The sequence below is a fragment of the Equus przewalskii genome, chromosome 10, assembly GCF_037783145.1.
Source record: "Equus przewalskii isolate Varuska chromosome 10, EquPr2, whole genome shotgun sequence".
NCBI lineage: Eukaryota > Metazoa > Chordata > Mammalia > Perissodactyla > Equidae > Equus > Equus przewalskii.
The window spans coordinates 2,294,187-2,319,838 of NC_091840.1; the positions used below are offsets into that span (position 1 = coordinate 2,294,187).

The window sequence follows — 25,652 nt, forward strand, 5'->3', positions numbered from 1 at the left end:
GGCCACTGAATCGGTTTGCAAAAGCAGAAAACCAACAGTCTTTTGTAAAAAGGCATATTTCTTCCATGGAGGTGACTCTCCAGCAAAGGAAAGAGAAACACACATACAACAAGCCTCAGAGGGGTTCTTCCCAACCGTTCCGGCACCCGCTTCCACGCAACGCCACCTTGTGAACTTAGAATTGCTCAGGACAACTTCAGATTCTCCAGGCTCCTCAGTCTGATTCAAATCCTAAGGTTTTTACCTAATAAACTAAAAATAACAAGGACTGTGTTTACACTACCTTCTGACAAAGATGAGAAGTGAACAAATACTAAACCTGCCTGGAGGAAGCCAAGCTGAGCCAGGAAGGAGGCAGCCACAGGGGACAGGGATTTTGCACGTGACACACACACAGAGCTCTGATCCCCCTACCCGGTGACTCCTCAAGAGCCCTGGCTGCGCAGCTCTAAGTTAGTAGGCATCTTCTTGTGCCATTCAAAACCTGCTGATAGTGCTGCGAATGGCTGCAGGGTGGCAGAGGCTGCGACGCTTGAGGACCAAGGTGCTCTAGCATAGGAAAAACAGTGCTGAATGGCTGAAAGGGAACGTTTCCTAATAAATGCACCTATTTATTTTCACACACAGTAGACAGGCTCTCATCCATCCTTGTCTGGATGTACGATGGCCTTGTGGCATTCTATGAAGTTAAAAATTAAGTGCTCCTTTTAAAGAACCAAACACTTAAATCACAATCTTCTACTATGTTTATTCTTATGATATTTTTCTTGTCTGATTTACTCCTTTTGTATTAAGAAGCTATGCCCTTGACCCTCATCCTTCCTCTACAGCCTGAAGTTCACTCTCGTGTCAATTCATGCCTGTGTCCACCAGGATAGAGGAAGTACAGGCCAACAAGAGGCCGCCACCTGCCTCAGTGAGTGACAGGAGGGTGCCGCAGCAGCACCAAATTCCTTACCACTCACCATTCAGGTGACAACTTCAGAAGAGCTGACCCTATTTAAAAACACAAGCCTATGATACGCAGAGAGCAGCAGTGCTTGAGAGCGACACAGCCGACCCGCTTGGGTCACTTCAGTCAGTCAGTCCCTATTACAGGGAACCGAAACTGATGTCACTGCAGAACTCTGAATTCCCTGCACGTCTGGCGGCCCCAAGCCAAGCCCTGACTTTACTCCAAAATACAAGTGAAGGCAAAATCGACTGTAGGAATTTTAAACAGGACTGGAGACCAAGATAAGCTATGCAGTATCACAGCTCCTCCTGCAATTGAAGGACACAAACGAAAACCCCTCCCGTGCATTACCGAGGCTTTACTGGAACAAAGCAGGCATTAATTTCTCTTTCCTTCCTACACCAAGTCTTGTCCCTATAAGGAGGCTCCTGGAAGCTGAGAGTTGGCTCAGGACTCTAGTCAGTCGGGTTGTCCAAGCCCAGTCAGTTTAGAATTAATTACCAGATCTCATTCTCAGGCGAGGTCGCACTCCAGGTCTCATGGAGAATGCCAAACTTCTCAGTGGCTGCTGAGCTCCCACTTGAGAGAACGCACGGCAAAATTTGCTCTTAAAAATATCCACAAAAAGGAGGCTCTTATGAATAACTTCCATGTGTTTTGAACCTGGAAAGTTCTTCCTATTAAGAAATTTGCATTCTTTGACTCAGTTACTTCTCAGCAGCAGCAGGTTTAATTCCTAAATCACTTCCAGGAGGAAGGGCACAACAGGAGACCAGGAAAAGGGTTTGCTGTTCAGGGTGGAAGCCATGAGCTGACCCTGAGACAAGGCAACTGAAGATAAGTGGAAACACGCACCCCTCCATTGCCTAGGTTCTCTCTGCTCCTCCTCACTCAGTCTACCCAGCAGTGTCTCCTAAGGATTCAAGGAAGATTAAGACTGGGACAGCATCATTATTAAGTATGTCCTGTAGCCAGACAGTTTATACATTTGCTGTTCTTTTCTTTTTTTGAGGAAGATTAGCCCTGAGCTAACTGCGGCCAATCCTCCTCTTTTCGCTGAGGAAGACTGGCCCTGAGCTAACATCCATGCCCATCTTCCTCTACTTCATATGTGGGACACCTGCCACAGCATGGCTTGCCAAGTGGTGCCATGTCCACAGCCGGGATCCAAACCAGTGAACCCCGGGCTGCCGAAGAGCAACGTGCACACTTAACCACTGTGCCACCGGGCCGGCCCACATTTGCTCTTCTTACTGCTATTTCACAGAGGAGAAAGCAGAGGTTCAGAGGGTCTGAAATTACCTAGCCAGTTGCGTGGCTGAGCAAGAGCGCCTCCTCTGGACCCATGTGCCACAGCATTCCCACATGGGCTAAGGCAACAGAACTCAAACTCAAAATAACGTACAACTGTATTCCTCTTGACAACTAAGAGAACGTGTTCAATGCATCATCTCAAACTCAATCGGGGAGAGCAAGAAGAAAAGAAAAGAATGGCAAGACGAAAGCTTATAAAAAGAGAGTCACCTAGCTGTGCAAGTGAGGTGGGAGCAGGGGGCAGAGCAAGGGATGCAGCGATGAGCTCAGGAGCCAACTGACAGGAAGCGTTTGCATGTTCCTTTCTAACGTGTAAAATAAAGACAACAGAGAAGCAGCAGAAAGAGCAAGGGAATGAAAAGTGTGAATATCTCAGACAACAGTTCTGGTCCAACATGCTGTCATCCACCTTTGCTAAGAGCCTTCCAGGTACACCATGTCCCGAGTCTCTTTCTTCACGGCTGACGTGCCAGCTGGTCTAAACGGCTGGGTGCTGGGCTGCACAAGTGCAGGACCCGGGCTAGAAACCACAATCTACGCAGTTGTCTTCCTTAGGATTTCAATCTTAGTGGTTTTCATGTCTCACAGTTAAAGTTAAACTGATTTTGTACACATCCTCCTCCCTTCTAACATCTAAGTTCCCCCTGTATGCTTTTCTTCACTCGTGTCTCCGAGCACACTTAAGGAAAATAACGCCCCCAAAATATGTTTCCAAACATTAATAGCACCAACATGATTTAAATTTCTTGTGAAGTAGATTGATAAGTACCAGATCCTTTAGCTGCTTGAGGAACCGTGACTCTGTGCCCATTAACTTAACAGAAGCAGATGGACATGAAGATAACATTGCTGGTCCTGAGGACCCGGTGGGGGAAACCAAGCCAGAGGCACGAGAAACTTCCACAAGAGAGCAGGTTAGCAGACGAGAACTGCAGCACTATCAGTCAAGTAGAGGAAATGACGTCCAGATAGTCCATCAGCTTTTCCAGGTTCTTATAGCATTAGAATCACCAGAAAAAAGTCCCCATGGGGTGGGGCTGAGGAAGCGCACTGTCAAGAAACTGAGCGACCTCTGGGCCATCTGGTAGCAAACAAGCGAATTCCCACTGATTTTCCAATTACCTTTTAAATGTAAATCGTGTTCCTCAACATGCTTGATACACAGTTTGTCCTTGTACTACTAACTGATGCAGGAAGCTTGGAAACAGGCCGCGAGGGTGTTCATTTTGTCACTCTTGCTGATTTTATCTACTCATGCTCCTGGTTCACGGTTTAGACATTAGGCCACAGCCTCACGGCACTATCCTCCACTGGGACGCTCTCCAAACCTGCTCCTGCAGCCCCCAGAAGCAGGTGAACCCCACTGTCAGGAAGGGGCAGTCTCTGAGCACACAGAATTTCACATTTCTTTGTTTACACAGGAAAACCCCAACGGCATCTGAGTTTTACCCCCTGCTCCTATTAGCCAAGTGTGCACGAGCATTGAAGAGGAACGTGTAGATAGAGATGCTGCCCCTCCAAGGTGTCCCTCATTGACCCCAGGTCTCGCTCGTCAGCGCTGCCAGAAAGCCATGCAGGTCCCACTCATCACGGGACACAAAAGTGCCTGTTTACCTGGACAGGTGCCTCAACGAGACATCACATGCCTTGAGGACCGCAATGGTGTCCTGTGATTTATCGTCACTTACTTTTGTGGATAATTTTGGTATTTTTAGGGGAAGAATTTTATATCTGTGCATGGAAAGCGAGTTTACCACAACACACCCATGCAAACAAGAGTTCTGCCTGCTATGCCTAGTCTGACGAGGTCGTTCAGGTTGTGATCTGTGCGGAGGTGGGGTAGCGCGATGGAGTGTGTCACAGCCTGTCACTGAACCTGTGCACGAACTCATGGCACTCCTTCTCCCGTGATGCGGCAGGTGCCAGCGTAAGGCTTGTTTTTGCACTAAAGAACAAGAATATGGTCCAAGCTTTTGACAGTGGCCGATCTGAAGTCGGCACACCAGTTTGGTTCTTCCTTAGGCCAACAAAGAGCAGCGTGTTCATCTGCCTTGTGGGTCGCACGCATTTCAGGTTCAGTTAGTGCTTTTGTCCTCCCTCCAGTCCTGCGATTTTACCATCCTAATCCTGAGTGAACATTCTTTTATCGTTGTTTACAGTATGCGATGAAGAAAAAACACCATAACATTAAAAGAGAAGAAGGAAAAACACTAAAAAGATTTCTTTGCACTTTATTTATTTATTTATTTTTTGGTGAGGAAGATTGGCCCTGAGCTAACATCTGTGCCCATCTTTCTCTACTTTATATGTGGGATGCTGCCACAGCATGGCTTGATGAGTGGTGTATTGGTCTGCGCCCAGGATCTGAACCTGTGAACCCCAGGCTGCCAAAGTGGAGCACGTGAACTTAACCACTACGCCACCAGCTGGCCCCTCTTTGCACTTTTTAAACTGCTACTTTTGAACAAGGTGGGTAAATCACGACTCCCAAGAGGCACCCAGCAGACAAAGTCCTGCGATTTTCCTCTTTCTTGGGTCTGGGTCTCTGGTTCCCTTAGGAAGAATCCAAAAAATCCACCTAAAGAAGGGTGATTTTCTCTCTGACACCAATTTTCACCTGCCATTAAAAACAGGATCCTAATAGCTGTTCCCAATATAAGAAGCCGAGAAGTGGCTGGCCCTGATATCCTGTGCCACAGAAAAAATGTGATTCTGTGTGGTTTCAAAGCTATGTTGGTAATTTGATTAATCCATAAAAGAAAATATATTTTTTAGAGTTATTATATACTCATCATAATTAAAACTGCAAACATTTATGGAGGAGGTACCAGTGGTCTCAGGTTTTGTCTTTCCTCAGTGTGATAAGGGGCATAATGAATTAATGTTTTAAATTCCCCACAATAAAGGAACCCCAGCTGCAGTCTATCAAATGTTGCCTTACACAGAACCACACTAAGCAAAGAGCTCTTCAACCTCCAGGATTCACCTTTGCTTTACACAATTCCAAAGTCATTCCAGTAACACATCTGTCATTCCTGTAGGAGACATTCTCAAGGTAAAAGATCAAAGTCCAAGGTATGGTTCTCTTAAGACTTCATCATGCCATTCACAAAAATTAACGCAAAAATGGATCAAAGACCTAAATGTAATAGCTAGAACTATAAAGTCTTAGAAGGAAATATAGGTGTATAAATTTTTATGATCTTGGATTAGGCAATAGTTTCTTAAATACGACATCAAAAGTATAAGCAATAAGAAAAAAATAGATAAAATGAATTTCATCAAAATGAAAACTTTTCCTACAACTAAGGACACTATCAAGAAAGTGAAAAGACAACTCACAGAATGGGAGAAAATATTTGCAACTATGATTTGCAAATCATTTATCTGATATGGGTCTAGTATCTAGGATATATAAAAAGCTCTTATGACTCAACAAAGGAAAAAGACAAACAACACAATTAAAAAATAAGCAAAGGATTTGAACAGATGGATAATAAGTGATATAAAGGATATGGAGAAAATGGAACCCTTATGCTTTGCTGGTGGGCATGCAAAATGGTGTAACCACTGTGGAAAACAGTTTGGAGTCCCTCAAAAAGTTAAACATAGAGTTACCATGTGACCCAGAAATTCCATTCCTAGGTATACCCAAGAGAACTGAAAACAGCTGTCGACACATAAATGTCTATGTGAATACTGACAGCAGCACTATTCATTCTCGCCAAAAGGTGGAAACAACTCAAGTGTCCATCAACAGATGAATGGATAAACAAATGTGATGTAGCCGCACAGTGGAACACTACCCAGACATAAAAGGCAACGAAGCGCCGATACAAGCAACAGCACGAGTGAGCCTGGAAAATATTATGCTGAGTGAAAGAAGGCAGACACAAAAGGCTCTGTCTGATTCCATGGATATGAAATGTCCAGAATAGGCAAATTCATAGAGACAGATAGTAGATCGGCAGTTGTCAGAGGTGAGAGAGGTGGAAAATGGGGAGTGACTGCCAATGGGTACGTGGTTTCTTTTGGGGTGACGAAAATATTGTGGAATTAGATAGTGGTGATGGTTGCACAACACTGTGATAATAAAAAACACTAAAGTTTACATTTTAAAATGGTTCAAATAGTGAATTTATGTTGTGTGAATTTTATCTCAATTTTCAAATGGCAAGGAAAAAAAAAAATGGCTTTTCATAATTTACCTAGTCAGAAAGTTAAGTAAAAATGAAAGGACTCTAAGTTTCCCAACTTTCAGGGCACTAGGATCTGAGAAGGTAATGGAGAGAAAGCCTGTTGAGTCCAGAGAAGAAAGGGATGGTTACCTCCCAGGGGCATCTCGCTCCGCCGATGGCCAGACAGACTCGCGATGTGGAGGCAGAGCAGGCTGCTGTTCGGGTGTCTGACTGTGGAGAAGCATCAGAGTCATACTGTAAAGGCTCCATGTAACTCGAGTCCCTTCAATAAATTCTTCTCCTTAAGGACAGCAAAGTAATGGGACAAGGGCCACTATATGACGTTGTGAGCTCTGACAAGATCAGAAACGGACCTGGAGCCTTCCGGTGCTGTCACGATACCTGCGGAGCCTATGGACAAGCCCTGTCCTCAATCCTGCCTGACCTACTCTACAGGGACGTGTAATGTGGCCTGAATGGTTAGGGGACGGAGTCCTTACTGGTAGTTAGTCAGTCAGTCAGGTGAGGTTACTTTTACATCAGCCGCACACACACTTCTCCAGGCCGCCTCCTCACTCTGAATACAAGAACAAACAGTAAAACAAATTATGTCTTTGCAAGAATGTCAGAAAAACGTTTTTGTCCTAGACCTGTTTGTATACTCAAGTTTTTAATGGTTTTCCACTGTATTAAAAATGATTATAAGCGAATTTGGAAATAACACGAAATTGATATATACAATTTAGAATTTCTTAATAATGTGTGATTAATAACTTAGAGTGATGCTGTCCAAAAGAACTTTTTGTCACGGCTTACCAGACAGATCACCGCTTTACTTTGTAATCAATAACTCAGCACTCGAGTCCACCAGATTTGGTCCAGATGTCACTGTGGACCTCCCATCACTCTGGTGGCAGATGATGCCGTCTTCATAAGCTGACTTGTAATACTAATCCTTTCTCACAGTGATTTACTGGACCCACAGAATATCTGCCTCTGAAAATAAATAAAGTTGTGTTGAAAATGATACTTTCATAGATGTGTGATTGGGACAGTGTAAATTAGAGCAACTTTTTGTTAAAGAAGTTTGGCAACTGATATCACAAGCTATACACTTTGACTTACTGATCCCATTCCTGGAAAGATATACCAAGAAATAATCCAAACTAAGGAAAAGTTCTATGACGCATTGGAAAGATGTACAGGAAAAAAAAAAAAGCCTGCAAACACTTTAATTTTATAAGAACAGGGAAATGCTTTAAGTAATATTGTGTATAAATGGGATGGAATATTAAATTTGAAAATAAAATGCAGGTAACAATATAAAATGATAATCTTAAAATTTAAAAATAAAATGCAAAATATATATAATTCCAACTAAGTAATGTTATGTGCATATGTGGAAAAAGAGTCTAAAGGAATGTGGAGAACCAAAAACAGCTGACTTCTTAGTGGGTGGAATTATGGGTGGTTTTTCTTTCATTTCTTCCTTCTCATTGTTTACTAGTACAATATGGTTTGTACAATAAATTAAAAGAAAACAGAGTCTCAATCTAGTGCTCTTACAATGACGTGTCTTTCTGGGTCATTCGGTTTGAAGAGCAAACACCGGGGCTTGTGCCTTTTTTCGCTCTGAACCTGGTGCCCTGCATGCTTGACGGGTCAATTATAAGCCTAACATTGCGGGGTTGAAAGTGAATTCAGTGTTTAGTCATAAAAGCAGGGCCCACTCTGGCCCCTGCTTCTGCTGTACCTTCACTGCTTTCCACATTCTCAAGCACCCCCTGAAGAGGCAGGAAAGAGAAACAACTCCAGGGGCCTAAGCAAGGGAAAGAGAAGAGAAGACTATGAACAAGTGAAGGAAAACTAAAAAAGGAAAGACTCTGAAACACAGAAAACGGCTGAAAACAAGAGAAGATAACAAGCAGCTTGCAAAAAAGGCTTTTCCATTTCCTACTCTGCAGGGAAACATATCCCCCAGTTGGGGACCCGAGTAGGCGGCTGGATGTCACCAGGCTCCCGGCTCAGGTGGTGGCTGAGTGGAGGGAGAGGCCCAGACCTGCTGCCAGGCAGAGCTGAGGGGCAGGTTGCACCCTGGGGGTGCACACAGCAAGAGAGGGACGGCACCGAGCCCACGAGCAAGTGTGAGCACATGCACAGGGTGACCCTCACAGAGGACCAGGGCAGGAAGGCTGAATGTTGAAGGAAGCAACCTAATGACCTGGAAACCTTCCTCCCAGAGGGGAAGAGGAGGGGCATTCTACACGTTGGAGGACAGACACTGTGTCTGAGTCCTCTTTCATTTCTTTGTGGGACCTTACAGTTCCCTGCAAATGGGAAGACTTTAGTAAATAGTGCAGGACCGAGTCAACGCAAACGCCATGTCACACAGCTTCACAAGGGCATCACACCGTTCTGCCAGGTACTGGAAGGTCTGTAATGTCCCCAAAGGAAAGCTGCTTCTCCTGTGAGCTGTGGAACAGCGTCCATTAAAATGATGCCATGTAGCAACATCAGTTCACACGTATACAGCAGGCAGCATGGACTGGTGAAAAGAAGACAGGGTTTGCGCTCAGAAGAGCCAGGTTTCCATTCGCTCTGCTATAAATTAAGCTGTAAGCCTGGGCAGCCGCACGCTGAGCATCTGGGTCCTTATCAATAACACAGTGATGTTTTATGCATCACGCCAGCTTTGACTAGTCCTAGGGTTATTAGTGAAAGCAAATGTGAAGCCATATGGGAAAGTACTCTGTAAATCACAAAGCATTCTACAATTAATATTATAAAGGTCTACATTTATATTGCAGTTTCCACTTCAGAAGCACTTTCGCAGACAGCTTCACTTGTCATCTCCAACACAAGAAAGGGAGAATGTTATTATCCTACGTCAGAACACTGAGAACTAGAGATGCCGCTCGCTAACAGGATGGACGGGACCAGAATGGTTTTCAGATGGCCAGAGCCCCCGGTTTCTCAGGATATCATGGTGTCCTCAAGTTACACCAACAGGATAAAAGCCTTTTAAAAACTTGAGGTGTTTCTAATAAACCTGACAGTCCGTGCTCCTTTGAACGGAGAGGCAGGAAGGTGCTGGGGCAGGTGTGAATCAGAGCCTGAGCAGAGCCCGTCCCGGCACCGTGCCGGCCGACAGAGCGTGCAGCCGCGGCCCGTCGCCATGGTCTGGTGTGGCAGGAGAGGACAGAGCCACCGCAGCCAGAGCTGTTTGGAGGGGACCTGGCCAAGTCAACCCGTCTGAAGAAAGCGCTGCTGTGCAACAACACACACGCCGCTGCCCGGCTTGCATCTTCCAGAAAGAATGACTTACTGGCAGCCCCACAATGACAACATGTCCCGGACGGGCAACATATCTGTCCTGTTGGTCTGTTCAGAGCACCGCTAGGAGGGGAGACCTGTGCCAGAGGAAGCAACACCAAACGACATTTAGCAGCGACCAGCTGAGAATGGAGGGCTGCAGAAGCTCGGCGTGGAACCAGCCTCCAGGCCAGGCATCAGCTACCGCTCCAACAACATCCTCGGTGTGGGAAACGCCTCCAGTGGCATGCCTCAGAGCAAAGTACCGGCATAAATCAAAACAAAGGGAGGTCCTTCCCAACAAACTTCAAACTCAACAATCGGCAAGGGAGTGAGAAAGAACAAGAAAAACTGACCCATAAAAAGAAGAGACATTTTAAATGACTGCTTTTCCATGCACTCACAGAATATACTGCCTCAACAACCACCTCAGATATTAAAACCTACTGCCAGAAGACACTATTTACCACAGCAGAATTTAGTTGCAACTGCGGCATTCTATTACATTTTGCAGAGTTGCTGTGCTAACAGAAAAATCCCCACAGGCTGCAACTCTAACAGAATCCCTCAGAGGGTTTTGGTGACAAATTGCAGGTGAAGCCCCAATGTCCAGAGCAATAAATGGCATCCATGGCTGCCTGTGCTGAGTGTGGTGTGGGAGGAGTGCTGCCGAGCGTCACCGATTTGGCCACATGCCCCACCCGGGTGCTGCCTTCTCTAACATGAGAGACCTGTGGAGCGCTCTCCGTGTCTCCCGGTATCCCATGATGAGGGCTTTCCACTCTTTGAGAACGTGTCATTTCAGAAGACCTGCATTTATTACGGCAAGTAAGGGGTAATTACTAAGCGGCAGAATGGTAACAAAGCACACAGCACCCAAGTCGGGAAAGCCTGGGTTCCAACTGAAGCTTTGCCACTTGCGAACTGTACTGGTCTCGGGGAGTTATTTAACTTCTTTACATCTCGTTTTCTTCATTTACAGAATGAGGCTAAGATACCTATAAAATTGGAATTACTGACATTAAAAAAAACAAGAAGTCTTAATTTGTACCTGGTACATAATAAAAATGAAATAAAATAGTAGTTTCCTCTTAAGAAAAAATTTTTGCTCACTTATTTAATAATGACTTCTAGAACATTCTGCTATACACAGTCACAGTGCTAGAGCTGGGTGCCTTGGAGGAAACAAAATGAGGTCCCTTGCCTTCTGATGAGCACTCACGCACTGTGGCCAGCTGAAGCCCTAAAGCAGAAGGACAAAGGCGGCCGAGGAGGAGGGCTGGAGGGGAAGCTCAGATGGGGACCGACATTTGGGCTAGGTCCTGACAGCCAGTGAAGGGAAACAGGGCACCTCGGGAAGGGGCAGGGAATGGCAAAGGAATGCAGCTGAGTGCCTGCCGAGTGTCCCTCTGGTCACAGTGAGGTCCACAAGCAGTCACTCCATGAGCGGTGTCAACCCAGCACCGGGAAATCTGAGACTGCAGCATTCCAAGGGCTGCCCATTCCAATGAGGGCTTCAGAGAACCGGGGATTATCCAGGTTTGGGATGTGATATTAGGGAGCAAAGTCAAAGACAAAGACTTGTACTGACTTAGTCAGCTGGAGGCACACAGTAGCATGTCAAATGCAGGTCTAGTAAGTTTGGTTCTGCAGCAAGGGGGAACTATGACCTCTCGGCTCTTCGCATCTATCCACTTGGAAGTGAAAGTTGGGGGAATCGCTTCTCTGCTGGGTCGTGCTCCCATGCCCTGCTCTCCCTGAGTGACTAGAGATGGCCGACCCGCACAGATTCCACAGGGAAAATTCTCTCGTGTTGCACATTACAGCAGGCGGCCACGTCCATCCCGTCTTCCAGAGGCTGTTCCCACTGCTTTACACCTGTGGTCTCCTCTCCCTCGACTCCACAGGCTCCTTTTCTTTCTCTTTTTACTTATTTTTTTTTGGAGAAAAAGGGGAGCAAACGGGAATGAAATTAATAGAGACAGGTGATAAGGGAGTATTTTCTTGCCTGACACTGTGTATAACGCTCAAGACAACCCGAAGCCCTGTCTGGACTCATCCGAGAGGGAAGCGAATAAACCATGTTTCGAACATCTTCCTGTGGGGAGTCCAGACCTCTAAGAGCTTTGTACCAACAGTGCACCGCAGCATGCCTTCCTGAATAATAGGAAATAGGCTGTATTCACAACTGATGAGATGTTATCCTCAAATAAAGACAGCAATGATCGAAAAATCTGATCCCTAATTTTATAATTAATTTTAGCAAAAACTTAAAATATTTGCACCAAACATGTACTGTTAAAGAGTTACAAACCCATGTGAAGAACACAAGAGACAGCATGGTGAGGGTACTTGACGACATCCCCAGCCTGCCCCGCCTCATCCACAAGGCAGTCCTGCTCATGCCCTGGAGACGGGGCCTTCCCTGGTTCTGCTGGCCCAGCAGCAGCTCTACCAGCCTCCCTGGCTGGGGAAGGCAGACTCTGCAGCTTTGACTGTCAACTTCTCCAGAAGCTTCTATAGGTCTCCTAAGGGGGCCGCCTCATCCCTGGACCCAGAACTAGCCCCTGTGACCAGCAGTGCTCTCCCATACCCTCCTCCTGTGCACGCCGGGCCTGCCCCTCAGTGCTTCTTCGAGCATTGTGACTGCTCTTCACAATCCTTCCACAGCTGTTCATGTTCCCTACCCGCCGAGAACTCTCTCCAGTGTCTGACTGCACCCTGGCTTCCCTTTCCTAGCGACACGACTTTTCTCAAGCTCTCCCGATACTTCAGGAGTAGTAGGCAGGGCTTCCTACTGCCACTTCTAACATAGGTTTTCAACTTCTTTTTCTTTTTAAAAAATAATCGCCTCCTTTGAGCCCATGCCACCCATCATACTACCGTCCTCTGCTCAGTTTTACTATCCACCTCCCTCCTTCCAAGTCGCTGTCATAGAGTCTGTCTAGAGTCTGGCTCATTTACTTCCTCTCCATTCAGTGTCCCATCATCATCCTTCTTGAATTTAACACCCACATCAAGGACCCATCTAACACAGTTCCTTCCTTTTCCCTTCGTAGGACTCATTCCAATGACCCCAAAACCCATGTACAAGGGCAGCCACATCCTAATCTTAGAACTCTTCTACCCCCAAGATCTTGAATTTCTCTCACCTCAATTTCATCTTCCATGCCCCCACCCCATCTCATCCTTACCTCCAATCCTTGGCTTCTTCTGGATTCCAAACCAATGGATCCCCCTTGGCTTGTCTCTCCCAGCCCAATTCAGTCTAAAACCCCCCTCAACCACTCCAATGACACTCTCACCAAAGTCCATAATTTCTTTACCCTCTGACCAACTGTCACCCACGGAATACCCCAAACATCTGGCTTTTGTTTGTTTGGGTCCCTAAACTTACTCTACTTGTGCATCGCTCCCAGCGAATCATGTGACTCCGCCGACTGGCTTCACAATACACCTGGGGCTTCAAGATCCAAGCAGATGCTCACTGCTGCCCAGTCTCTGTGAGGGACCATCTCATCCCACTCACCTCCTCAAAGGCCTCCCTCTCCCACCGCCCCATGCCATTTCAGCAGACTACCTGCCTTACCTAGGCCACCACCATGAACTCTCACGGCATCGTCTTCCATTTCAAAGCTTGTCTGCATTCTTCTAAGAGGAAAAGTGCCCTGCTCTTAAGGCCTTAAACCCATGGTTCTGACTTACCCTCCTCAGTTGCTTCCTCTCTTCACGTTTCGTCTCCACAAGATACCAACCTTCCAGTCTACACGTTTGCCTATTAAAAACGAGAACTCATAAAAAGCATCTAACTTAAACCAACCCCGCCTTTCCTTAAATCTCACATCTTCCCCCTAAAGAGAACGTCTGATTCTCTCCCGCTTTAGCACTGAGCTCCCGTCAGAGTGGTACATACGTATGTGTCACCTCTCCTTCCTGGAGTCGATCGCTGCATTCTGAGCGCTGCTCGCACAGCTCTTCTGGAACTGTCAGAGGTGACCAATGACCTCCTAACTGTCAATTCAAATGCCCTCTCCCAATCCTCAACTTCTGAGAGCTTCTGAGATATTTAAGCGACCAGTTACGCTCTCCCGTCTGAACACCCGCCTTCCCTCTGCTCTCATTCTCTCCGGCTGGCTCCTTCCCCCACTCTGGGTGCGCTCTCCCAGTGTTGTATTCTTGGCCCTCTTCTCGACTTACATGCTCTCTGTGAGTAACCTCAACTGCATCAAAGCCACGTAATGAATCCCACTGAAATAATTTCTCTTGAAGGCGTCAAGCTCTCCCTCTGAAGTGCTTTCCTCTCATCACACACACCTGTGTAAGCCTCTCATGCCTAAAACCAACTGACGACTACGACAACAGAAAACTCCCACCATCAACCAAGAACCCACCTTCGTATGGCTCCCATCCTTTCTTTCCTCTGGACTTAGCTAAATGTCATGACAGAGTGCCTACGTCAAAGCCTCTCCTTACTCCTTACTCAGCCCTCAGATCTCTTCTACCTGCAAGCCACCTCTCCATCCCAGGCCCATTTGTTTAACTAGGCTGTTCTTTATTTTTGTTTTGTTAATGGGAGTAGGGCATCAGAATGACCTGAAAAGCCTTTATGAGTTACACATGCAAACTCAGCCACCATTCACTCTGATGGTGGGCAGGGTTGAGTACAGGCCAGCTAGGAGCTCCCAGGTATCCTAAGCCTTCTGTGTCCATCAGAGAGCCACTGCTATGGCCACTCCAAGCCTAGCCCACACTGGGGACACTGCTCCTCGGTGTGCCCAAGCATTCTGTGCACATTTCTAGCAGCACCGTGTCACCCTATTGCTGATCTACGTACATGTCTTCTGAGTCAGGCTTTACCTTCCTTGGGGGTAGAGATGAACATACCTCACTGGCTCTGGAGACCAGACCCCAGGCCTGGCACGGCACCTATCGTCACAAAGCAGGTGTTGCCTACAGAATAAGACCCACCTCTGAGCTTCACAGTCATTGACCTCTTCATGGTCACCATCCCTTCCTGCAGAGACTTCAGGGTCTCTGCCACCCTGGACTGTTTGCCATCACCCAAACATGGGTTCAGGCCTATGACCGGGATCAGACCATCTGCTCAGAATGCCTTGTTCACTTTCTCGCTTTAGTGAGACTTTACTCATCGGAGGAGGTTTAGCACAGATGACACCCCCAATGGTGAAGATCTTGCCTGCCCTCAAGGCACGCACAAGGAATCTGTTGCTCTCCTGTCCCTCTCCAAGAGGAGCACTGACAAGCGTGTGCGCATCGCTATTCCTGGCAGACAGGGACTCTGACTCACGAATCTTTATAATTTAACACTTACGAGGCTACCTGACCAGACAGCTGTTCTTTCACACGGTCAACTCGATCTCAGAAGAAGCAAACATCAGGCTGTTCCAGTGAGTATGGTGACAGCTCTCGTCACTAAAGGCAGGTGTCAAGCCCAGCCTCGTGGTGCCTCCACGTGGCCTCTGCAGCCGGGTTAAGCGGCTCCAAATCAAGTATGTGGATGTCAAGGCATGAATGACAAGAAGTAAGAAAACCAGAGAAGAGGCTGACACCTCATGGCTTAATTTACACCATTTTAAAACAACGCTGCAGACACTACCCTACCATCCGCATGGGTTTTATGTGGTCACGTGGTTCTGGTATTCAAAGGAAGATGCTATTTAAGAGGGATCACCAATTTCATCTTAGCACAAGTAAAATGAGAATGAAAATGGTTTATGCAATGCACTGCCCAGTGCAACACCAAACAAATGACTGCTTTTTCATCCCCTAAGGGTCATGAACGTCCACTCTTAAGTATGCAGCTGTATGCATTAACCATTTTTGAAAGTAACATGACTTAACGCTACTGATTACACACGTGGGCGTGCGCGTGCACGTGCTTAGGCACGCAAATCAGACAAGGAGCCAAAGACCACTAAAATGCCCAGAATGAATAAAAAGACACAAATAGGCACACAAACAGTTAACAATTGTTTTATAAAATGTGATGTAATTTAGTTGCTCTGCAGGTATGATTTCAAACGGATTAAAACTAATTTGGAACATAGTGAAGACAGTATCAAAACAGCAGAGGACAAATGACTTTCCTCCCTTGGCAAAGATAATCAGGAGGACGGGGACGGGTAGGGATGAGGCTGGCAGAGGTGGAAAGCTATTTCATGAGTACCGTTTCACCCGAAGTTGATTTCCTGGAATTATATTAATAACTCAGTGGCTGTAAGAGCCCCACTGTGAGCTAAACTGCATATCATCTTTACGCTCTTCTGAGCACTTCTGTTAGGTTAAAAGAATACTCCGTTCACGATTGCTACCCTTGAGTCTTCCACGCACATTACAGACTGATGTACTCAAACTCTCACTGAAGACGCTTGCATTCAGTAAACTGTCTAGCAAGATCTCATCTAAGATAATGCATTCTATGGTTCTCTTGTTAGATAAACACTGGAGGAAAACAGAGAATGGGAGCCAATAGTAAATTACTAGGAGATAAATAAGCCCCAACACGAACCAAAAATAAAAAGGCAGCCTGCCCTTTGAAAAATTTTCCTTTAAGAAATACTTTTTCTTAGTTAATAAACTGATCTTCAAAAGGCCCTAGGTGACTAAAATTTGGTCAAATTGGTCAATATTTAGGGAGTAATTCAGTAAACATTATTTCTTAGCTTTTATCACTATTGATTCCATTGAGCCTTGGCACAGTACTTTGACATGGTCAGCTGATATTTAAAAAAAATAAAAGGAGACATGATTTTAAAACACAGGTGTCTCGCAAAGGGTTGCGTGTCTCGTCTGTGTCACAGCAGGCACCCTAAGGCCTCAGGCGTCCAGGGCAGCTGCTCACAGTCCTCCATTCGGGCGCGTCAGCACGGGCGTGTGCCTTCTCAGCTGTCTCCCCCGTGTCCCCAACCCTCCTCAACACCCCACAGGTACCACATCTAGTAAATGTATGTATGCCCTTTGATGTTTTAATATAAGCCTATGTGTAAACTTAAGTTTACACTGTACTTTTTGTGTTTAATTTATAAAAAAGTATTGTAGTATAAATCTAAACCTGTTTCTTATTTTTTCACTCAACATTTTGCATTTAAAAACACTTAAATCGACCTTAATGAGGTGCAATATGCATACAATAAAACACACCCATTTTAAGATTCCGGTTTGAAACAGTTGACAAATGTGTATCTGTGTAACCAACGCACAATCTGCACGTAGAAAAACCCTATCACCCCAAAACGGTTTCTCGTCCCATTTCCCATCAATCCCATCCCTATATCTGGCTCCAGCAAGCCAGGTCTGCTTTCTCTCATCGTGGTTCAGTCTGAGAACTTCACAAAATCACAAACTGTACTCTTCTGTGTTTATCTTCTTTCAAACAATATGTTTCTGAGGTTTATTCAAGTGTGTGTCAATAGCGCGCTCCTTCTTATTGGTAAGTAGTAATACGTTCATGGGTGTACCATGAATGGTTATCCATTCACCTGTGGATAGACACTGGGGTTGTTTCCAGGTTTGGGATACCATCAAGAGAGCTGCCATGGACATTCTTGTGCACATCTTTGTTGGACACATTTTCATTCCTCTTGGGTAAATACGCAGGAGTGGAATTGGCAGGTTGTGTGCTATGTGTGTATTTAAGATTATTAGAAACTGCTACACTGTTTTCAAAAGTGGTTGTACTATTCTGCATTTCCACTGGTGATGTCAGAGTTCCAGGCGCTCGACATTCTTGCCAACATAATGAGCACCTTTCATGTGCCTATCAGCCATTCATACAGCTTCTTTGTAAGGCACCGATTCCAATCATTTGGCCATTTATTTAAAATTTGTATTGTCTTCTCATGGGTGAGTTTTTAAAGGTCTTTATATATAATGGATACAGATCTTTGTCAGACCTATATTGTGAATCATTTCAACTAGTTTGTGGCTTGTCTTTTTATTTTCTGAAAGTGTCTATCAAAGAGCAGTTTCTAATTTTGATGAATGTCAATATATCAATTTTTAATGGTTTGAGCTGTTTGTGTCATGTCTAACAAATCATGAACAATTTCTCCTATGTTTTCATCCACAAGTTTTATAGTTTTATCTTTTATATGTAGAAGACCAGAAATTAATTTTTCTGTACAGTGTAAAATAAGGGTTGGAGTTTTGTGGGGTTTTTTGTTTTTCCTGAATGGAGAGCCAGCTGTTCCAGCAAGATTGTTCAACAATGTTGGAAAGACAGTCCCTTCTCCATCTAATTATCTTGGACCTTTGTCCAAAATCTATTGACCACACATGCGTGAGTCTGCTTCTGGACTCCACACTCTGTTCCATTAACTACATGGCTATCCTTATGCCAAGAGCACAGTCTTGATTACTGTAGCTTTAGGTTAAGTCCTGAAATAAACCAATGTGCCTCTTTTTCAAAATTGTCTTGGTTAGGCCCTTTGCACTTCTACATAAATTTTAAAATAACCTTGTTAATTTCTTAAAAAAAAAAAAAAGATGGAATTTTTTACTGGAATTGCACTGAATCTATAGATCAAGTCGGGTATAATTAACTCTTTCAAATATTGAGTTTTGCACTCCATAAGCACAGTATAATCTTCCATTTATTTAGGTCTTTCATTTTTCTCTGCAATGTTTTACAGTTTTGTGTGCACAGGTCTTGCATATATTTTGTCACATTTATCCCCCAGTATTTCAGAATTTCAGACACAGCAAATCACATTTTAAAAATTTCAACTTCCAACTATTTGTTATTACTATACAGAAATGCAACTGATTTTTAGGTATTGATCTTATATCCTGGAACCTTGCTAAAATGAATTATCAGTTCCAGTGATGTTTTTATATACTTCTCATGATTTTCTTTTTTTCGTTTTTTTCTTCTCCCAAAAGCCCCCCAGTACATAGTTGTATATTCTAGTCGTGAGTGCATCTGGTTGTGCTATGTGGGACGCTGCCTCAGCATGGTTTGATGAGTGGTGCCACGTCTGCGCCCGGGATCCAAACTGGCGAAACCCCAGGGCCGCCAAGGCGGAGCGTGCAAACTTAACCACTCGGCCACAGGGCCAGCCCCATGATTTTCTATGTAGACAATCATGTGCCAATTTGCATGCCTTTTAATTTTTTTCTAGCTTTATTGCACTGACTATGACTTCTAGTACAATATTGAACAGTACCAGTGAGAGTAAACATCTTCGCTTTGTTTCCAGTCTTCTCGGGAAAACATTTAGTCTTTCACTATTAAATACAATGGTAGCTACAGGTTTTAGGAGCTTGAGAACGTTCTCTTCTAGTCCTAGTTTGCTGAATTGGTTTGACATGAATGGGTGTCATTCATTTAGACAAATCTTTTTTACTGATCTATTGAAACCCTCACATGGTTTTTCTCGATTCAGCTAATATAATGAATTACATTTATTGATGTGTGCATGTTAAACCAACCCTGCATTTCTGAGATAAACCTTACTTGACCATAACACTTGATCCTTTCTATCTACTGGTAAACTTCATTTGCTAATATTTTGTATGAGTTTTTATACCCGTGCTCTTGAGGCATCTTGGTCTGCACATTCTCTTTTGTTTTTCTTGGAAAGTCTTTGATTTTGATTTTCAGAGTAGTTAGCCGCTTAGAATGAGATAGCAAATGTTCCCCCTTCCACTGTTTTCTGGAAGAGTTTATATAAGGTGTGGTATTATTTTGTTCTTAAATGTTTGAGAAATCCAAGATACACGGGCCTGCAGTTTTCTCTGTAACGCTTTTAACTAGGAATTTGTGTCTTTCACTGAATTGCATCCATTTCATTTAAGATGTAGAATTCATTGGCATAAAGTCCTTCATAAACACCTGTGGGAGCTGTAGCGATGCTCTCTCGTTCCTTTCTGATATAGGTAATTTGTGTCTTCTTGTGTCTTTCCTGACCATTTTAACTAGAATTTAAACAATTCTATTTAACTTTTCTATCTAACCTCTAAAATCTATCACCTAATTTCACAGGTTTTCTAGCTTTTTCTGGTGCATTTTCCACTTTATTTTTGCTCTTCTCTTCATGTTCTTCTACTTAGAATCTAACGTGCTCCTCTTTTTCTGGTCTCATATAGAAAGCTTAGGCCATAAATGTTAGACTTTCCTAATTCAAATCTACAAATACCATTACAATTTTGAGAGCAATGTTGCTGGTAGATGTAAACCTACGTCAGTAATTTCACCTGCTGCTTACACGGTGATTTACCCATGATGCCTTGTGATAAACAGTTATCTCACAGACAGCAGCGCAATGAAAAGGTTATAGGACATACTCTCATGGGCTTTCGCAAGCATTTCTATGTACCACTAAGGAAGAAAAAGTGCTGCCAATTACACAGGCATGTTATTTATTGTAAGATGGTACTGGATCTCATGTTCAAATGTGAAAATGCGCATCCTAGAATCGATGAAATATGATAGATGATCCACACTGTACACAGATAATTACAAATTTTTATGTTTCTTCTACTATTTACCTTGTCTTACTGATGGCTAGGACTTCTAACATTGCAGTGGTGCCAGAGAGAATCCTTGCCTAATCCCAATCTTAAAGGGAAGGCGTCTCAAGTTTATCCACTAAGCTTGACGTTTGCTGAAGAGCTTGGTATAGCCTTTACCAAGTTAAGTAACTCTTCATGACCTCTATTTAAACGTGGTGGATTAAATACACACATGGATCGCCACTCCCTCCATAACTCCACTAAAGTGAAAGAAAAAGAGTAAGACATGGACCAAGAGTACCAGGGAGAAAATGAGAGCAAAGGAGAGAAGCTGGTAACCAAGCAGATGGGCAGAGCACACCAGCAGTTCCGAGTGGCAGTTCTAGGGTCGGCGCACTGAGTTTGAGTCCTGGCTCCACTAGTTACAACTCACGCAACCTCAATTTCCTCATCCTGAAAGTAGGTCTAAAGGTAGTCCATTCCTCACAGGCCTGTTGGAAGGGCTGAATGAGTTAACGGCACTCATGATGCTCAACAAATGCTACCTACTCTTATTACTGTAATTTAAAAGTTCCAGCCAAATATAAGAAAGAGTTTGACAAGTCGTAATGACTCAGCAGAAGAGAGAGAACTGAAACCTTAAACCGGGATGGGGAAAAGCCAAAAAGAAGTAAGCCAACTCATAATGCAGAACTTCAGAAAGGATAAAGAATTGAGGTACCACGCTCCTATGAAGGAGCAACTGAAAATGAGAGTACTGGTCCAAAATTTGTATGAAGAGTGGTTGGAGCCCTAGGATTTCTCTTCCTCATTGGTGGAATTCTGGAGAAATTATCCAGAGGTGCTCTGGACGTGGAGGCACTAGGAACAGTTAAGGGCTGCCTTTACCTTCAAGATTTCCTTTCTTCATATTTCTTTTGGTTTACTGCATTTTCGCCCTGGCTCTTTAAGGGGAATTTTGATTTTTCTTTTACTTCTAAATCTTTGTTTTCTGACTAATGTATTAAATCCTAGCCTGCTTTAGCTATATGCCACAAATATGAAAAGTTGTGCTATCACTGTCATTCAGCTTTGAGTACTTCATAATTTTTTTAAAGTATGTCCTCTTTAAGGATTTTGTTTTCAAGAGTTTTAGTTTTCAGACTTTATTTTTTAGGAAGATTGGCGCTGAGCTAACATCTGATGCCAATCTTCCTTTTTGCTTTTTTTCTCCCCAAAGTCCCAGTACATAGTTGTGCATCCTAGTTGCAAATGATTCTGATTCCTCCACGTGGGATGCCACCACAGCATGGCTTGATGAGTGCTGCATAGGTCCGCACCCAGAATCGGAACCAGCAAACCCCAGGCCACTGAAGTGGAGCGTGCAGACTTAACCACTACGCCACTGGGCCAGCCCCCAGTTTTCAGACTTCTTTAAAGCTATCCTTTCGCTACTGAGTTCCAAATTTATCGTATGGTGGTCTGAGAATACAGTTCATATGATGTTGACTCTCTGGGATTAGTAAAGCTTCCTTTGTAGCCTAGTACACAGTTTATTTTTGTGAATGGTCCACATATGCTCAAAAATAACACGCATTCTATATTTGGTGTGTAGATGGTCCTCTGTGTCTCTGTTAGATCTAGCTAATTAATCCTGTTATTAAACTCTTATCTATTTTGCTTACATTTTATCACCTTGGGGTCTCAGTATCTACATTCCTGACTTATCTACTTCTATCCCTAGTTCTTTCAGTTATCATCTTAAATATTTCAAGGCCATATTGTTAGATGCATATAGAGTCCTGAGCAGAATATCTTCTTGATCTCCTACTCTTTTCACCACGATAACACATTTTTCTCTGTTCCTTTCAGTAATTTTTATCTCAGATTCTGCTTTGACTTACATTAAAATTGTCCCTCCATCTTTCTTTTGATTCATATCTCTCCTTTTCCATCCTTTCATTTTCAATCTTTCACATATTTTATTTTAAACATGTATCCTGTGGATGAGAGATTGCTATATCATGATGATTTTTATCCAACATGAGAATCACTGTCCTTTGAGAGATGAAGTCAGCTCATTTACAGTTAGATAATCATTTTTATTTCAAAACTTATTTCCGCCATTTTATTTCACATTTTCTATTTACTATGCTTTTGTTTTTTCTTTTTCTGACTTCTTTTGGAGAGAAATTTTCTTTCATTATGTGAAAATTATACATTCTATTTTCAGTCTTTTGGTGGTACTAATATGTTGATACCTATACTTACACTTATGTTTCATGATCAATATCTTAGATATTCAAATTTGAACTGTCTTTCTGGTCTCTCATTTTTCTCTCCTTCTTTCCATCTTTATCTCTTTGGTGAGAATTCCTTGACCCAACTTTCCAGCCCTCAAATTTGTCCTTTGGCTATGCCCATAGTGCTGCTTCTTAATCCACCTCCTAAATTCTTTATTTCATCAATTACATGGTCGATATCTCCCACTGACCTTTCTTCCTAAGAGCCAGTTTCTTCTTCATATTTCCAGTATCCTCCCTTACCACTTTAGCGTGTTTGTCATCCTCACCCTAACTTCTTTCTCTGCCTGGTATGGTGTTCCTGCTTTTCATAGGTGCAGGCTATTCCACAAAGGATAGGCAATACACCTTCTTTCTTCCCTTCCCTCCCCCCTTCTTTCTGAGCCCCAGATACAGCAAAGCAAGCTGTGCCCATCCAGGGCAGTAAGGGGGACCCACATGTACAACCAGGAAGCCCAGCCCCCCACCTGCCCTTGTCTGTACCCTCTGTTCTCACCTGCTCCACCATCTCCATGCCTGCCTCCTCTCCCCACCCGCAATGGTCTCAGCCATTCCTCCAGGGTTCCAGGCTGCTTCCGACTTCGTTGTTAAGTGGATTCACCGTAGGACCCATCAGTGTTACTCTCTCCGGTGGTGCCCCGAGGACTGGGTTCAGGGAAGGGAGTCAATAGCCCATGCCATTCTGTCTGGTTCAATTCTCTTTCTTAGCAGCATAAATCAGGATTTTGTATGTCAACTTTTTTTAAAGGAGCTCTATTACAATACATGATGATATTTATCTTAATTGAGTGTGCGTCAAGAGACTGAAACAGTGAGAGTACATCATCTAGTTTGCGGAGAAAAAATATTTTCCTCAGAGTAGGCACATGACAAATTACATATCCTGAAAGACTCTGGAAATTACCCTGAAGCCATCTTGGAGTTTATGCAGCAGGATCAGCTTATGGCCAAGGCCATATCGTGAAGACCTCCAGATAAGAAAACCATATAATAAATTCCAAATGGAACCTATCTACTACTGAGGCCTCGGACACAGCATGACATTACTGCAAAGTAAACTGGTGAGACAATTTTATTCACTAACATGTCTAGATTGCTTCACTCTCTGGGAGGCTCCCTGAACTTCTCTCCTTCAAACACGAGAAGTAAGGCAGCCATTTTATCCAGTTGTTTAAAAGAAGCTGAAGAAGTTCACAACACACAGAGCATTGAAGGTAGGCAGAAAGTCTTCTCTAGCAAAGAAGCCATACTTTAGAAAACTCTGCAGAGAACAAATGGTTAACTCCATCACCAAAAACCAGCAAGAATTTATGTTTCCAAAGTAATTCTGACTGATTATTGGCTGAGTCTTCAAGAAAAACTGCTGAGCAAATGTCACAGCAAGAGTCTGAGATGAGACAAGCACTGCACATTGCTCAGCCCGGCCAGATAAACGAGGAAGAGCTTCACACGTCACCTGCCGAGCGGGGAGTCTGTGCATTTGCCACCTCTTGCTGGGTAAGTACGAGGGTGGAACTCTCCATGCCAACAAATAAACATTAATACTATGTCATTAACATTGAAACAACTTGAAATTCCTCAACTAAATTGAAAGGAAGGAAACAAGCTTCTTGACCTCTATTCAATCCAAAATAACGTCTGTCACTTTCATTAATCGACATACAACTGCATGCTGCACACTGCAACAGGCATCCATCTGTTTTATAGCAAGTCCCACAGCAAATTGAGTTCCACTGAGTTATAATTTTCAGTAGTATACAAATACACCCGTAATAAATTTAAAATGGTATTCTGCCACTCAATCAAAAAAGGAGAAAAAGCCAAAGGATAAAAACAGATTTTGGATTCTTACACTAGATTGATATATATGGTGAGTAAGGTTAATCATTTATATGGAGAGTAATGTAACTGCTCATTTCAGAATTATTGAAATTATCAGTTTCTAAAAATTAGAGTGAAGCAAAAGTGAGGCAAAAAGTGAAAAAGAAATCAGAAAACAATATTTTCCAAAAACTACTTCATCATCAAATAAGATTCATAAATAGACTTGCCACCAAAATACACAGACACATGTTACACATGTGCAGCAAGGCTCTATTACGTTCACAAAGCACATAACAGGCTTCTGCAACTGTGTCTCACATAATGAGAGGAGGGTTGTTAAACACCATCCTCTTATTCACACAGGAAGGAAGGACGGAAGGAAGCAAATCTCTGACCAAAACCTTTTTCTAAGTTATTTACAGACCAGTAGATAGGTGCAGCAGTCATTTGCAGCTAAAATCTCGGTTCATTTTCTAAAACAGGGGTTGACAAACTACGGCCCACAGGCCAAATCTGGCCCACCAGCACACTCATTTGTTTACATACTGTCTACGGGCTCTTTCGTGCTCCAAGGGCAGAGCTGAGACCCTTTGGCCCGCAAAACCTAAACTTTACTATCTTGCCCTTTACAGAAAAAGTTTTTGGACACCTATTCTAGAGCTACTCTGAGCTTTCCTACCTTGACATAGCTGCATCCTAAATCCTAAAACCCTGGATTTTGGTTAAATAAAACACGGAACATCAATATAGTGCAATATTATGCAATTGTTACAAATGACGTTTACTAAGAGTTACCAATGATCTAGGATAAATTTATTATAATGTTAAGGATTAAATATATGAAATTGTAAATTCAGTGCTATTACATCAGAGCAAAAACGTATATGCACAGAAAAAAAGATTAATAGGCAATACAGCAAAAAGTTAACAGTAATTGTGGTAAAGATGGTAAAATCTGGGATAATTTTTTCTTCTTTTCACTTTTTAGTAAATTTTCTACAAAAAATGTATACTCTACTTTTATTTGGAAAATATTAAGTTGACTCTTTTAAATGAAAAAACAAAACTGTAACACTAAAGGTACAAATAAGTACTGTCTGCCAAACTGTTTCCATTCTCCATTTTAAAAAAGCTGGTGGTTTTTAACTCAGCTGTTACAAGGTGCACATTTCACTTGACAATTCTTCCAGTGAACATGGTTTACTGCCATTCACAGATTAAGGACATCTCAGCAAAGCGTTATGTTCAATCTAATTTCAGTACCTCAGGATGGCAGAAAGAGGTTTATTGTAAAAGACCTACCCACCTGGGACA

General features: G+C 43.4%; 1 protein-coding gene across 23 annotated transcripts in view; it reads right to left on the minus strand.

Moving 5' to 3' along the window:
* Positions 1-25,652, minus strand: part of RPTOR (regulatory associated protein of MTOR complex 1) — a 404,605-nt gene that overhangs the window by 181,898 nt on the left and 197,055 nt on the right. For 10 of the 23 annotated variants that reach the window (XR_011523251.1, XM_070561350.1, XM_070561348.1 and 7 more), the window contains one exon: positions 6,598-6,678. The exons of the other annotated variants lie outside the window; for them this stretch is intronic. Coding sequence is in view for 9 of the 10 variants with exons in the window: in XM_070561350.1 (XP_070417451.1) it covers positions 6,598-6,678 (81 nt within the window). In the remaining variant the exon portion in view is untranslated. The remainder of the gene's footprint in view (positions 1-6,597; positions 6,679-25,652) is intronic. 23 annotated transcript variants of the gene reach the window in all.